This window comes from Physeter macrocephalus, chromosome 9, assembly GCF_002837175.3.
Source record: "Physeter macrocephalus isolate SW-GA chromosome 9, ASM283717v5, whole genome shotgun sequence".
In the NCBI taxonomy this organism is placed as follows: Eukaryota; Metazoa; Chordata; class Mammalia; order Artiodactyla; family Physeteridae; genus Physeter; species Physeter macrocephalus.
Window position 1 is genome coordinate 29,021,108 of NC_041222.1, and position 14,014 is coordinate 29,035,121.

A 14,014-nucleotide genomic window follows, 5' to 3' on the forward strand; every position below is an offset into this window, starting at 1 on the left:
CCCGGACGCGCAGGCTCAGCGGCCATGGCTCACGGGCCCAGCCGCTCCGCGGCATGTGGGATCCTCCCAGACCGGGGCACGAACCCGTATCCCCTGCATCAGCAGGCGGACTCTCAACCACTGCGCCACCAGGGAAGCTTCTCAAGCTTTATTTCTTCTTTAAAGGTCAACATAGGCCACAGTGATCTCATCCTACTCTGAATTAACATCACTTATTATCTGGTTATCTAATATTAGTACTAGTTTATAAATGTTAATAGTAAATGGCACTTATTACTTACACTTGAGGTGGCTTGAACAATGGTGGTATATTTAACACAAATAAATTATGACTGGTTTTAAAGAACATACGAATGGTTAGTTATAGAAGATATCTGGCATTCTGGCTATCAGGAAAGAGATGGAAGAGTTCTCTGAAGATACAATCAGCTCTTTTTGGCAAAAAGACATCAAAAATAGGATTAGAGACAAAAACAAAATGCTTAGCTTAAACCAAGGAAGACAGCATTAAGTCCAGTCACTATACCTCATCAGTAACAGGAGCATGAGACCATTTATTACCATTTTCCATCCTGTACTGCTACACCACTTCCCCTACTGCATTATAGCGGGCTATATGCAGCCCAAGATTCCCTTTTCTCTACAGATTAGTGACCCTTTGTGGAAAGAGGTTCCTGCTCTATCATACAATAAGATTAAGCAGATTGCCAAGGATCTGAAATACTTCCTTCAATGGAGGAATCACAGATAGAGGCAGTAACATCTTCTTGACTTTGCCATGCATACAATGGATGCTCACTAAAACCCAACCTGTCCCCTTAACATGTAAACTCCACAGAGCAAGGACAGTGTGTAGTGTGTTCACTGTTGTATCTCCAGTGCCTGACTCACAGTAGTTGATGATACATATTTTACTAATGAAGAGTTAATACATAGTATTAGATGAAGACAACAATACACCGAAGAAAAGTTTAATATTTTGTTCTACAATATATCTGTTTTTGAGAGAGGTAATCATCTTTATTTTAGATTCCCCCTTTCCTACTGCATCTGTTGTGCAGTGAGGACAAAGTTAAGGAAGTGACCAAAATGGATCATAAACATAAATAGACCTAAATGTGAAAGTCAAAACTATAAAACTTCTGGATATAGAGGAAAACACAAGAGAAAATCTTTGTGACTTTGATTTCTTATGCAGGGCACAAAAAGGACTAACTAGACAAGAAAAAAGTATGAAGTTACACCTTCACCAAAATTTAATACTTCTGCTCTTCCAAAGACACCGTAGAGAAAATAAAAATGCAAGCCACTGAATGTGAGGAAATATTTTCAATTCATATACTCACAAAGGACTTGTATCCAGAATATTTTAAAACCTTTATAATGAAAAGAATATATAAAGAACTCTTACAATGCAATAACAAGAAGCCAAACACTCTAATTCTTTAAATGCGCAAAAGATTTAAAAAGACTTCACCAGATATAAGATACAGGTGGCAACTAAGCACATGAAAAGATGTTCAGTATCATTAATCGCTGAGAAAATGCAAACTAAAACCACAATGAGATATCACTACACAGCTACTAGAATGATGATTTTTTTTTTTTAACTGACAATACCAAGTGCTGATGGAGATGCAGAACACTGGAATTTTCACACAATGCTGGTAAATGTAAAATTGAACAGCCACTTTGGAAAAGTTTGGCAGTTTTTTCTTCATCAAGTTAAAACCATTCACTTACCACAGGACCTAAGATTTCACTCCAAGGTATTTATCCAAGAAACGTGTACATATCCTCAAAGACTTGTATATGAACGTTCACAGCTCGAAGTGGAAAATAACTTAAATGTCCATCACCAGGTGAATGGATATACTAATTGTGGTATATCCAACAATGAAATACTACTCAGCAATAAAGGGATGAACTATTGGTATACACAAAACCATGGATGGATAGCAAAAACGTAATGCTGAATTAAAGAAGCCATACACAGGATACATACCGTATGATTCCATTTACACGAAGCTCTACAGTAGGCAAAACATCTACGGTGAAATCTGATCAGTGGATGTCTGGGGTGGGGTGGGCAACAGGAGAATTTGGGGAGGGTGAGAGAAATGTTCTACATATTGACTGCAGAGATGATTACACGGGTATAAACATCTGTCAAAACTCAGTGATTACACATTTAAAATGTGTGCATTGGACTTCCCTGGTGGCGCAGCAGTTAAGAATCTGCCTGCCAATGCAGGAGATAGGTTCAAGCCCTGGTCCAGGAAGATCCCACATGCCACGGAGCAACTGAGCCCATGCGTCACAACTACTAAGCCTGTGCTCTAGAGCCCGTGAGCTACAACTATTGAGCCCATGTGCCACAACTACTGAAGCCGGGGCACCTAGAGCCCGTGCTTCACAACAAAAGAAGCCACTGCAATGAGAAGCCCATGCACCACAACGAAGAGTAGCCCCTGCTCGCCACAACTAGAGAAAGCCCACATGCAGCAACGGAGACCAAATGCAGCCAAAAATAAAATAAAATATTTTAAAAAACTTTTTAAATAAATAAAATGTGTGCATCGTCTTGTCATTTCAATAACGTTGAAAAAAATAATTATTCTGCAACAGTTAAGGAGCTATATAAGTCTTTTTCTGTTATCAATGGTAGCTGGCCAATAAGTCATTACAGAGGTTAATCAGTCCATTGTGGTATAAGATGATCCTTGATCCATCAGCCTTCTGAAACATACCAGAGGAATGGATTCTCAGACCAGCAGAAATAGAGTAGGTCAGGGAATTTGCTTTACAATTCACAGAAGTTAGAGTGTGAATTTGCACACCCTCTTGTGATTAACTCAAGTTAATTTCCAAAAAGTCAGGCCTAAGCTATGTTAAGAGGTGAAGAAAGGTATTTTTTATCAGAAGGTTAATGCTTCAAAAGTGAAGAATCCCCACCGTAAGAAAACAAAATACTTTTGGCACATACTCTGATTGGGGTCTGGACCTTCCAAATACGGCAGACAGTCATCTGGTGTGTGTGCTGGCAGGGACACATACACGGGAGAGGGACAGGAATGCCTCCCTGGCCACAGTCTACATGACACAGGGGAAGAATGGCTCCTCCATCAGAGGAGCAGGTTGTTAGAACAGCCAGAGGGATAAGGTTTTTATTTGTAACTGGACTCACAAATGTTTATTATGATCATTTTTTTAACTGTCAGTCACTGAAAAGGCTTTCTGTGCAAGCACAGGAAGGGGAGAAAGCAAAGTAAAACCTGCTAACTGCCCTCTCTACCTGCCCTACCTTACCCTTCTCCTCTGCCCCATCCCCTTAACTCACTGCCCCTCATTCTCTAGTAAAGGTTAAAACCACACCAGAGGGACTTCCCTAGCGGTCCAGTGGTTAAGACTTCCACAGCTGGGGGGCATGGGTTCGATCACTGGCTGGGGAACTAAGATCCCACAGGCTGTGAGGCGTGGCCAAAAAATCTTCAATACATAATTGAGAGGTAAATGCTTCCATCTTAAAACAAACAAACAAACAAACAAACCACACCAGAGGGCTTAGTTGAGCCAAAAGAAAAGGTAGGCCTAGGATGCAGATGCAGATAGGTGGGGGAGGGGTGATGAAGTCAATGGACATTTGTCATTTCTAGCCCTCAGCATCCTAAGACTACTCTGATGTCCTTTCAGGCAACTGACTCTCCAGCTCTGTGTACAGCCTTGTTGGGAGAGTAAAATCAAATGTTTGCTCTCCCTCGACAGAAACCAAGGAGCTTCCCTAGGGGGTGCTTCCCCCAGATCCTTTCTCTCTATATCCTGATAGGGCCATAGATGGCCCTTGACCAATCAAATAATCTCATGCAACTTTTATTTCTTTCAAAGAGTGATGCAAGAGGCAAAGAAATGGCTTGCAGTGGAGCCAGGCAAGACAACTAAGCAGTTCTTTCTCTTGGTCAGTTCCAAGCCTGGTTCCTTAGGTTTCCCTTCCACCCTGTGAGGCTTTCCTCAGTGGAGAAATACATATTTTAAGTTCCCACCTTCCTCCCCTACTCCTCAACTTTTCTTAATCCCCCTCATCAGAGTTAACGTCTGTCACCAGTTTGGTGTGTTTTTTATCTCATTTTTGTTTTTAAAACATGCATGTGTCATATAAATTGGATTATATTATACGTATTGTTATACAACTTGCTTTTTATTAGCTGTGATCTTCTATTTCTTTTGTATCTTATCATCATCCCTGATTAAAAATGTACATAAAAATTCTACCAAAGTTGGAGTCTAGCGGTAGGGTGGGACTTGGTTAATCTCACTATTACACAGCCCATAAGAGAATGGGCTCAAGTTCAGCTGGCTGAACAAGGATCCTAAGGAATGCTAACTATGTGCCAGGCTGTAAAGTTCTCACAGGCGACATAAAGGTCCTTGAGCAGGGAAATCTCATGATGAAGACAATGTTTCGTGAAGAGTAACTTGGCAACAGTGAAGATAATATAGACAAGAAGAAGGAGAGATTGGACAGCAGGGAGACTAGCTCAGTGGCTAATAGAGAAGAGTAGATCTGAAGAAATAAAATTCTGGATTACTGCGGTGGTCAGAAAAATAGAGAGAAACTTTTCCTGAATTATAATAAGGTAGACTAGTAGAGTGGAAGAAACAAATGATTGGAATTAGAAGATTAGATTTGAATTCCAGCTCTGAAATTTATTAGCTGTGTGACATTTGGTAAGACACGTCCCTGCTCCATATCTTTTTCCCTGTCAATAAGGTGAAGAAACTGGAATATCTTAAACTGGGCCTTTAAGTTTTGGGGTTTTTTTCCAGCAGAACCCCCACTCCCCGCATAGGTAAAGGGCTCAGAGCCCCAGCTCTCCTTCATTACACCTCTCAGCCACCTCTGAGGCATTCCTGAGGAAATCAACAGAGGACTAGTGCACAGCATTAGAGAATTCTCTAAACACTCTACTACCAAATCTAATATTCAGTGACTCAGGTGGGTAAACTTGGCAGAAGTGTCTAGGAAAATCATACTGACCACAATAGTTGCCACAGAATCATATTAGAAAGGGTGAACTGACTTCTGATAAATCTGCCTGTTTCTCTTTACAGGTCAAATCCAATTAAATGTCCAAAATCTCATCCAGTGCTTCTGCAAATGGTAATGTGACCTCTATATAAACAATACAGTCACAAATAATTCACTGCCTAACAATTCAGCTCATTCCAACTTGAGGTCCTCTAACTATTCAACTGTTCTTCCTTATTAAGTCAAAACTGTCCGCTATCACTGCCATCTGAAATAAAGGTCCTTATTCCACCTTGTGAAGCTAAACCAAGTAAATCTAACCCCTCTTCCACAAGACAGTCCTGCAATTGTTTGAGAAGAGCTCTCAAGTCTACCTTATCCCCCCTTATTCTCTCTTGCTCTGGCCTACCAGGAATGTTCCACAGAAGTGGCCTGCTCCAGTTTTGGATCAATTCAACATTCTCTGAGCATCTAAGTACAAGTAGATCTGTACTTATTCACAGCTTTAAAGACTTAAACAAATCAGATGGTCTTCCTTGAAACAAATGACTGGCTTTATAATAAAGTGTAAATAGAACCTAAATTCATTATCTGGTAACCATTATTTTCTTACTAAACGTTAGCTGGTGCCAGTGTATCAGAAGTAGATTGCTAAATCTTTTAACCCAAAGCAAACTGTGAAAACATCTACTCAGGGATCCAAAAAGATCCAAGACTCAAGGTCCAATGTAGCAAGGATAAATAACATAAATAAAGCTTATACTCTCATCAGCTCTCAGGGGAATGTAATTCTCACTGGTACAAAAGTTAATTATCACCAAGGTGACTTGCAATATCAGTGTTAGTAAGAAAGCTTCATTCACCATTCCTCATCCCACCCATTCCATATTCCACCACCAGGTCTGCAAAATCAGGGGTCTGTGGCTTAGGCCTGGGTATCCTCCAATCTGGGTAATTTGGGGATGGGGATTAGGAAGTGTGACTAAGTCCCTAAGGAGAAAGCGAGCTGGCACAGCCAGTCTGTGATGCCTGTGGGAGTGCTGAGCCTTTACGGTTTCCTGTGCCCTGGTTGTCCTAGTAACCTGAGGCCTCCCTATTTGTGTTGGCATCGTGGGGCCAAGAGCGGAAGCAAAGCTGAAGCACCAGGAAGACTTGCAGGGAAAAAATGCGGGTAATGCAGCAGTTATGCTCCAGGAAGGTCAAGCCTAGGGCATAAGAATTACCTCTCCCTAAGGGGAGTTGGAGGAAGAGGAGCACACCCAAGAACCCTTCTCCAAGGGGAAGGGGGCAGAGGTGTGCTCAAAGAGCACGGACGAGGAAGGCTCAAGGAAGAGGGGGAAAGATGTTTCTGAGAAGGAAGGGAAGAGAAGGGAGAGGGACTTTAGGGACTCTCAGGGAGAGAGATTAAATGAGCGATTTTTTTAAAGTGTTGCTTTTGAGATATGGGAGATGAGATATAACTTTCATCTTCTACCCCTTCTAAGAAACTTCCAACAAAAACTGACATTACTCATCAGGGCTTTGGGGGTTGGATTTGTGTTTTTTTCTAGTTGTGACAACATGTAAGACTGGCCTCCAGACAGATCAAGAGCCCAGTTACATATGTGTTTACCAGGTCTGAGGTGACCATAAGATTTCTGGAGCAGCCAAAAGACAGCCATGTGACAGTGTACTAACTCCCAGAGTTTAGAGCTATGCTGACACAAGACTCACTCACCTCATTCAGCTATTTAAATTTAAATTAACTAAAATTTAAAATTCCATTCCTCAGTCACACTAGCCACATTTCAAGTGCTCAATAGCCACATGTGGCTAGTGGCTACTGTTTAGACAGGACAGGCAGAGAACATTTCCATCATCATAGTAAGTTCTATTGAACAGTGTTGGAGTAAAGAAAAAAGCTTAGATAAATAGCTAACAAAATACAAACACTTTCAAATCTTTAAAGAGCTGCCACATTGAAAAACAAGTAGACTCTTCCCATATGTTTCACAGAGCAGAACTGCGGGGGAAAAAATGAGATGCTATAGCAAGGCAGACTTAGCTGAACAACCCTCTAGTACCTAAAGCTAGATGACAATAGAATGGGCCACCTTCACCACAGGTGGCAGTAATCCACTGCATTCAGTAGAGACAGTTAAGCAAAGACCTCCTTGGTCATATTTCAGAGATAACAAAGAACTAGATGCCTTCTCAGCATCTAGTTTTGAGTCTATAATTTTAAGAAAAGGGCAATTTATAAAATGAGATAAAAGTGAGAGTCATAAATGGCATTTTAAAAGTCACTACTACCACAAGTAGACTGTGGGGCAGGCAGGCAAAATTAAAGCATATATGTAGATAAGTAACTTCGTCAGAATTAGTGATGGTTAGCTGGGGGTTAATTATTAGTGGTGGGGCTATCATTTATGTACCGATTTATAAGCAGAAAAAAATTAAAAAGAAAAAATTGGTAAGAATGGTTCTAATGGTGCAGAGACAAGGCCGGAAAACTTCAATACAGGTCATCAAGAGAAACCTGACTATAGTTGAAACCAGTACCACAACCAAAGAATCTTTTATATTCTCTGCCAGAGAGAATATGAGCTGTTTGGGTACAGCAACTGCCTGTTCTTGGGACTCTGGCCCCTTCATCCCATCCTCCTGCCTTTCACCACAGCCTTACAAGTCATCTCTCTTAACTCCTGAAACTCAGCCACCTTCAAACAGTCTCTTGATCTCCACAGGCAAGACTCTCTCCTCTCCTTCTCGTCTGAATACAGAATGCCAAAGGATACTGTCTCTTAACCTTCTATCCTAGCTATGAATTTACTCAACCTCATCTTCCACCCCAAAATGTATTTGGCTTGATTATAATGTAATATACTGAATACACATAGTCATTTACTGACTTATGGTTCTATTATCTGTGTACTTTGGTGTGTGTACATATATGAGAACATTCATGCACACACATGAGATAATATCCATTACTGGTAAGCATTTAGGAATCTGGCACCAGGATTCTGAAATGCACTATACAGTGCCTAGCACGACACCAAGCTTAAGTGGTCACTCAATGGACTTTACAATAATAGCCACGTCATGACTCTGTATGCAAAATGTTGGAAGGCGAGACTGAAGTAGATGTGAATTTGGCGACTTTTTTTTCTTGTAGGAAACAGAATGGAAGCATAAGCATCTTGTGCTGTATATAGAGGAAGAATGTTTAATCACGAGGAGAAGGTTGAAGCCTTGCTGAAAGTAAGCATAATAGAGTGTACAAAGAGTCCAGAATAAGAAAAAAGTGATAGAAGAGGAAGGAAGACAGAAGTGGATCATGCAGAATAAATAATGCCTAACCTTTTAAAAATCCGGGGTCTTACCAAAGAGAAAGGAAGAAAAAGAGATTTCAACATAAGAGAGTTTAAGATGGAGAAGAGCCAGAAAGGGCTGTAGGCTTAAAAAAAACAAAATCAATGAAGAAGCAGTGGTGTATGTTGGCAAAGAGAAGTGTAGAGTTGAGGGGAGGGAGAGAATTTATGGTAGAGGAAGCTGGTGTGAAGTTTTCCTCTAAAGATGCCCAGCAGAGCAAAGAAGGAATGAAGGCAAAGGCCACTAGGAATAAGGTAGGGCTGGGGCTGAAACACCACAGGAGAAAACAACAGGGCCCAGAGTGGGAAATTACATTCTTTCTAAAAAATTAACTGACCCAGATTTTCTTGCTTGGGGCCAAAGGTAACTAGAATTTAAGGATCTTTAAAATAAATTATAACAATCCTAATCCTTGCAATTGCCTTTGGCCCAAGATAACATCAATTTAAAAGATCATGATAGAATTAGTGTCAGTTTCTGACACTGTAGAGTTGATTTTAGAAGAGAAACAAGACTAATAAATTGCTCTGTTTATAGAAATACTATCCTGAATAACAACTTTAGCTGTATCTCTCTATCAGCCACAGGGTAAATATAGAAACTTTATACAGTTACATACATGTCCACAGAAGACAATAAGTAACCTAACATCTATGGTAAAGCTGAGTTACTTATCTTTCTATACTGTAGCCCAATGAAATGTTTTACTGGATTTAGGATACATAGTGCAAGTTAAAGGGCTGCACACACAAAAGTTAAGGTTAAAAGTAAAGACCATAAGATGAGGGAGAGGAAAACTAGAACTGCTATGCTACTGACATAGAACTGAAGCATTAACAACACAAGAACTCCCACACATCAGTGAGGGGAAAATGGCACAAAAGCAAGACAAAGGAAAAGACTCGATGCCATATAACTAATCTTGGTAGCCTCACTTTGGGGTTTTAAATCAAATACTGAATCAGATTCTTCAACTTTTCTATTTTTAAAAATTCAACGAAATTACTTAAATTGCTTGATAAATGCAGTCATGCAATGTTAAATGACCATAGAAATTAGAGGATCAATGCCTAATCTTTTGGCAAAGACTGAAGGCGGCAGTAGTGCTAGACACAGATAACCTTGCGTTTAAGCTCCTCCCTACTGCTTAGAGTCCATCGTTTCTGCCTGCGAGGCCAATCCGAATTCCTCATCTCGGCATTCAAAGCCTTTAGTGACCTCGCCACAACTGTACCCAAAGAGCCCTAACTCCCGCTACTCCCTATCTCTCACTCTCGGAGCGCACCGGCCTCTGGACGGACCTGATCTCTGGGGGGGTGGCCATTTCCCCTTTCCCGCCTGGGTGGAAGTCTCCTTCCATCTAAGGCTCTGGCTGGCCCAGGCTTATCCAGCACTCCAGCCAACAGCGCTCTCGCTCCGTAGCCCCGCATTCCTCCCGGCCCTTTCCGGGTCTCTCCTCCCCGACTCTCTCGGTGTTGCCCCGGGGCCCCTCTCCCTCGGCTCCAGTGTTCCCCCGGGGACTCGCCCGCCTCCCCGGGCAGTCACAAGCTCTGCGGGTCGGTGGGTGTCTGTTAGGTGCTTCGTGCCTGGGCGAAACCCAGACCCGGACCCCTCGGGGCCCTCCCCCCAACTCTCTCGGGCGCTTCCACGACCCTCCCCGGGCTCCCCACGCCAGCCCAGCGGCCCCTCGGGGCTACAGCCCCCAAACCTCCCCGCCGCCGCTGCCAGTCCTTCCTATCCTATCCGGCGGGGGGGTCGGCGGTGACTCACCGAAGGGCCAGCGGCTGGGGGGTCGGAATGCGCTCACTTCCTCCCCGCGCGCACCTGCCCGGAGCTGTTGGAGCGCCGCCCAGCCGAGCCTCCGGCGGATGTTTTTCTGTCCCCGCGTGGGCAGCGCTCGCCAGCCGCCCCCTCCCGGCCCGAGAGCCAGCCGCCGCGCCCCCCAGCAACTGGCATCGCGGAGTTGAGCCCTGACCACAGAACCCCCAGCCCCCAACACACGCGGCAACCACAAGCGTGGCCTCTGGCCCCAGAAGCTAGGCAGATGCACACGCGAGCGCGCACACCAGCAGGCGTGCAAGAAGCGGGTTCAAACAACACCTCCCCGCCGCCCTCTCCCCCACCCAACGTCTGGGAAAGGGCTCCTGGCTCCGCCCCAGCCTTTCTTTCCAGAAGCCCCCTACTCCTGCCCCTATATGCCTACCTCATCTTCATTACAGGCGGCTAACTCTCACCTCTCCTGTCCCATGACCTCACACACACCAATCCCCATCGGGGCCCCCCTGCCTACAGCATGACCACCACCACCACCTTCAAGCTCCCTAGCTCCCCCCTCATGTCCGCCCCCTATTGGTTTGGCTCCAGGATGCAGGAGCAGAGGGTAGTCTATGGTCCAAACATCAAGGGTGTCAGCCGGTGCCCCACAAAGGCACCAGCAGAGCTATACACCACTGACAAGACTTCTGGGCCCTTCTATTAGTCAGGCCTTCTAATCCACCTGCTCCAGCCCAGAGCAGTCCAAGGCCATGCCTCCCACACGCCAGCCTACATCAGGGCACCTTGCTCCTCTGTGAGTTTTCTTTTTTTCTCTTGCTCCTCTGAAATGGAAAGGATATCAGACCTGACTAGGGTGAAGGTGCACTGCAGTCCGCATCTCCAGCCACTTAAGCTGTCTTCTTGGAAGAAAACAGATATGGAGTTTGGGGTGGACTGGCGAAGCTGTTTCTGAATGGTGAGGAGGTGAGAGGAAGGGTAGCCCTCTAGAAAAGTCAGCCAGAAGTAGCTGGATCTGAACCACTGGGTGGCAGGGAGTGGGAGTCTTGGGGTAAATGGAACTAAAGACTTACAAGGAAAAATAGAATAAATGCCAAAGTGATCGGCCCTGTGGGTAGGAGGAGAATAGCTGGAACAGGGGTCTTTGAAGTGTGAAAAAGTGAAAGAAATCCAGCTTGATTGGGGCAATTAGTACCAATGAGATGGCCAGCATTAGACTGGTCAGAAAGGAGAACTTGAGAGTTCACTTGAGTGGGGATGGGAAGAAGTGGATCAGAATCCTTACCAGAAAAAGCAGGAGTCCTAAAGTTAGCTGGAAGGATGGAAAAAGGATACCTCTTCCCAGGGTAGAAGTGAGGATACTGACCTAGGAAAAGTAGGCTTTATTAGCAACACTGTTTCTCAAAGCAAACATTTAGAATTTGAAGGATACACGGACCAAAAGCAAAATGTTGCTGGAGGCAGGTTTTGAAGTTGTTGGGGATGACAAGAAGCGTAAGCGTGAAAGGGGCAGAAGTCTGTGCCAGGAGAGAGCAGCCCCAGCAGAAGCCTTCAGCTGTGCACACAGAGCTGCTCACCATCACTCAAAGAAAGGAACGTCTAGCACCAGCCACAGTAGTCACTCTTTTCAGAGGGCTATGTGCCAGGGACAGTACTAGGAGCATTACACGCATTATCTCATTTCATCCTCTTGACAACCCTATGAGTTAATATTGCTATCCCAGTTTATAGATAAGGAAACAGGTTTAGAGAGGTGAACTAACTTGCCCAATGTCACACAGCTCTTAAGTAGAATCAGGATCTAAATCCAGAGTCTGACTCTTTAACCTATACTCTTAATCACCCATCTTTAGGTTCTCCAGAACTTGCAGGAAACCCAAAAAAGGATGTCAGAGGATAAGTTCCTAAATTCTTATTTCATAATGTACACGAGATAAGAGGGGTATCTCTGTGAAACTGGCGTGACCCATACCATTAGGGCATTTAGAGATGTTCTTTGAAAGAACCATCCCCAGACATGGGGAGAACCTTTATTTGCAGTATGTTTGGGGGTGATGAACAATGGATAATCTCTGGGATGCCTGTAAAAAAGAGACACCTGCCCCCCAGCCCCAATCTCTGAGGGGCAGCCATATCTCTAGGATACTGCAAGGAGACCCTGCCCTAGGGTCTGAGAGAAACATTCTCCACTCCAGGTGCCTGTTCACTCTCCTGGAGCCTCTGGCTGTCGCACCCTACTGCATCTCCTCGGTTTGGCTGGGGCACAGGATTAGCCATCCCCAGGAAATGCCTCCCTCCGGTCCAGGCAGGGATCCCAGCGTACACACCCCTGGAGAGAGAGAGAGAGAGAGAGAGAGAGAGGGAGACAGAGCGAGAGAGAGAGAGAGAGAGAGACAGAGAGAGAGGGAGACAGAGCGAGAGAGAGACAGAGAGAGAGACAGAGAGAGAGAGAGAGAGAGAGAGAGAGAGAGAGAGAGAGGGAGAGAGACAGAGCGAGAGAGAGACAGAGAGAGAGACAGAGAGAGAGAGAGAGAGAGAGAGAGAGAGAGAGAGAGAGAGAGAGTGTGTGTGTGTGTGTGTGTGTGTTTTACAGGGCGGGGGAAGATGGTGGAATGCTTCCTCTCCAGGCCAGGGAAGAGTTCTGGGGACCACCTGGGGGCCCCCACCCCTCCCACCTCCTTGCTGGGGAAGTGCCCAGTCCAGTGCCCCTTCCATGGCCACCTCCCTCCCCCTAGCTGTGTGGGGCATGAATCAGCTCTCACAGCTTGTTAAAGCTAGACCTCTTGTTTTCATGCCCTCACCTCAGGAAACAGAGTTACAGCTTTTCCAGCTCTACTCAGCAGGGGGCCAGGGTCCTCACTTTATAAACATCCCCAAGCCTGTGAGAGGGCACGGAGATGGTACGAGACAGGAGCCCAGGGGAGAAAGACAGAAACTAAGACTCGAGGAGAGAAACAAAGAAGAGACAAGGAGACAAGACCAGAGTAGCCTGAACAGAAGCCAGGAACGGTCCGAAAGGGCCGTACTGCAGAAATGGCCTTATGGATGCTCTGGGCTGGACAGGTTAAGGGGACCCTGGGCGGCTGGGGGATCACCTGCTTGGTGATATCTCTGCTCCTCCAGCTCCCAGGAGTCCACAGCAAGTGCTACTTCCAAGCTCAAGGTAAAGCTGGGTGAGGCTTTAGGGAAGGACAGGAGTGGAGGGCACTGGGAGGAAGGGGGCTCAGGGGTGCCCCTGTGTCAGAAGACCCAGATCCCCCGAGCTGGGAAACAGGAGTGGGTAAACGCGGGGGCGGCAGCACTTACTCCCTCCGCTCCAGCACACTAACATTTCCTGCTCTTCCCTAGCGCCCTGCCACCATGAAGGGAAATATTTCACCCTGGGCGAGTCTTGGCTCCGCAAGGACTGTTTCCACTGCACCTGTCTGCATCCCGTCGGTGTGGGCTGCTGTGACACGTGAGTGACCACTGAGGGCCAGAGAGAATGGCTCTGATGTGCGTGACTGAGATGGCCAGGGCATGACTAGATTGCTGCGGTGTGAGAATGAACAAAGTAGCAGTATGAAGTTGGCCGAACCTGAAGGTACCAACAAAAATGTGAGAGAGAAGGCTTCAGGCTACAAAGTAAGGGGAGTGGGGGTGGATCTGGAGGGAAAATATTCCTGCTATGAAACGAAAAAAATCCATATATGGCAGGCAAGAGCTCGGTTAGGGTGGACAGGGGCACTGGGGGAAGATATGGGAGGAACGCTGGGAGGGGGGATGCGAGGCAGGGATAAAGGTGGACCTTCACTGTCCTGACTCCTTCCCCGTCCTTTGGTTCCCCAGGTCCCAGCATCCTATCGACTTCCCCGCTGGCTG

General features: G+C 45.4%; 1 protein-coding gene across 1 annotated transcript; it reads left to right on the forward strand.

Annotated features, from left to right (window-relative positions):
• The first annotated feature begins 15 nt into the window (after window positions 1–15).
• Window positions 16–14,008, forward strand: MSMP (microseminoprotein, prostate associated). The gene is made up of 2 exons (XM_028493834.2): window positions 16–13,316; window positions 13,502–14,008. The coding sequence occupies exons 1-2, from the start codon at window positions 13,187–13,189 to the stop codon at window positions 13,612–13,614; spliced, it is 243 nt and encodes an 80-aa protein (XP_028349635.1). The 5' UTR covers window positions 16–13,186; the 3' UTR covers window positions 13,615–14,008.
• Window positions 14,009–14,014: the final 6 nt, after the last annotated feature.

What these genes read in the sequence shown, in the direction of transcription:
- MSMP (XM_028493834.2), top strand. Translation starts at nt 13,187, where the DNA reads ATGGCCTTATGGATGCTCTGGGCTGGACAGGTTAAGGGGACCCTGGGC. An exon ending in GTGCTACTTCCAAGCTCAAG is followed by an intron (nt 13,317 to 13,501) that starts GTAAAGCTGGGT and finishes GCTCTTCCCTAG; the next exon opens with CGCCCTGCCACCATGAAGGG.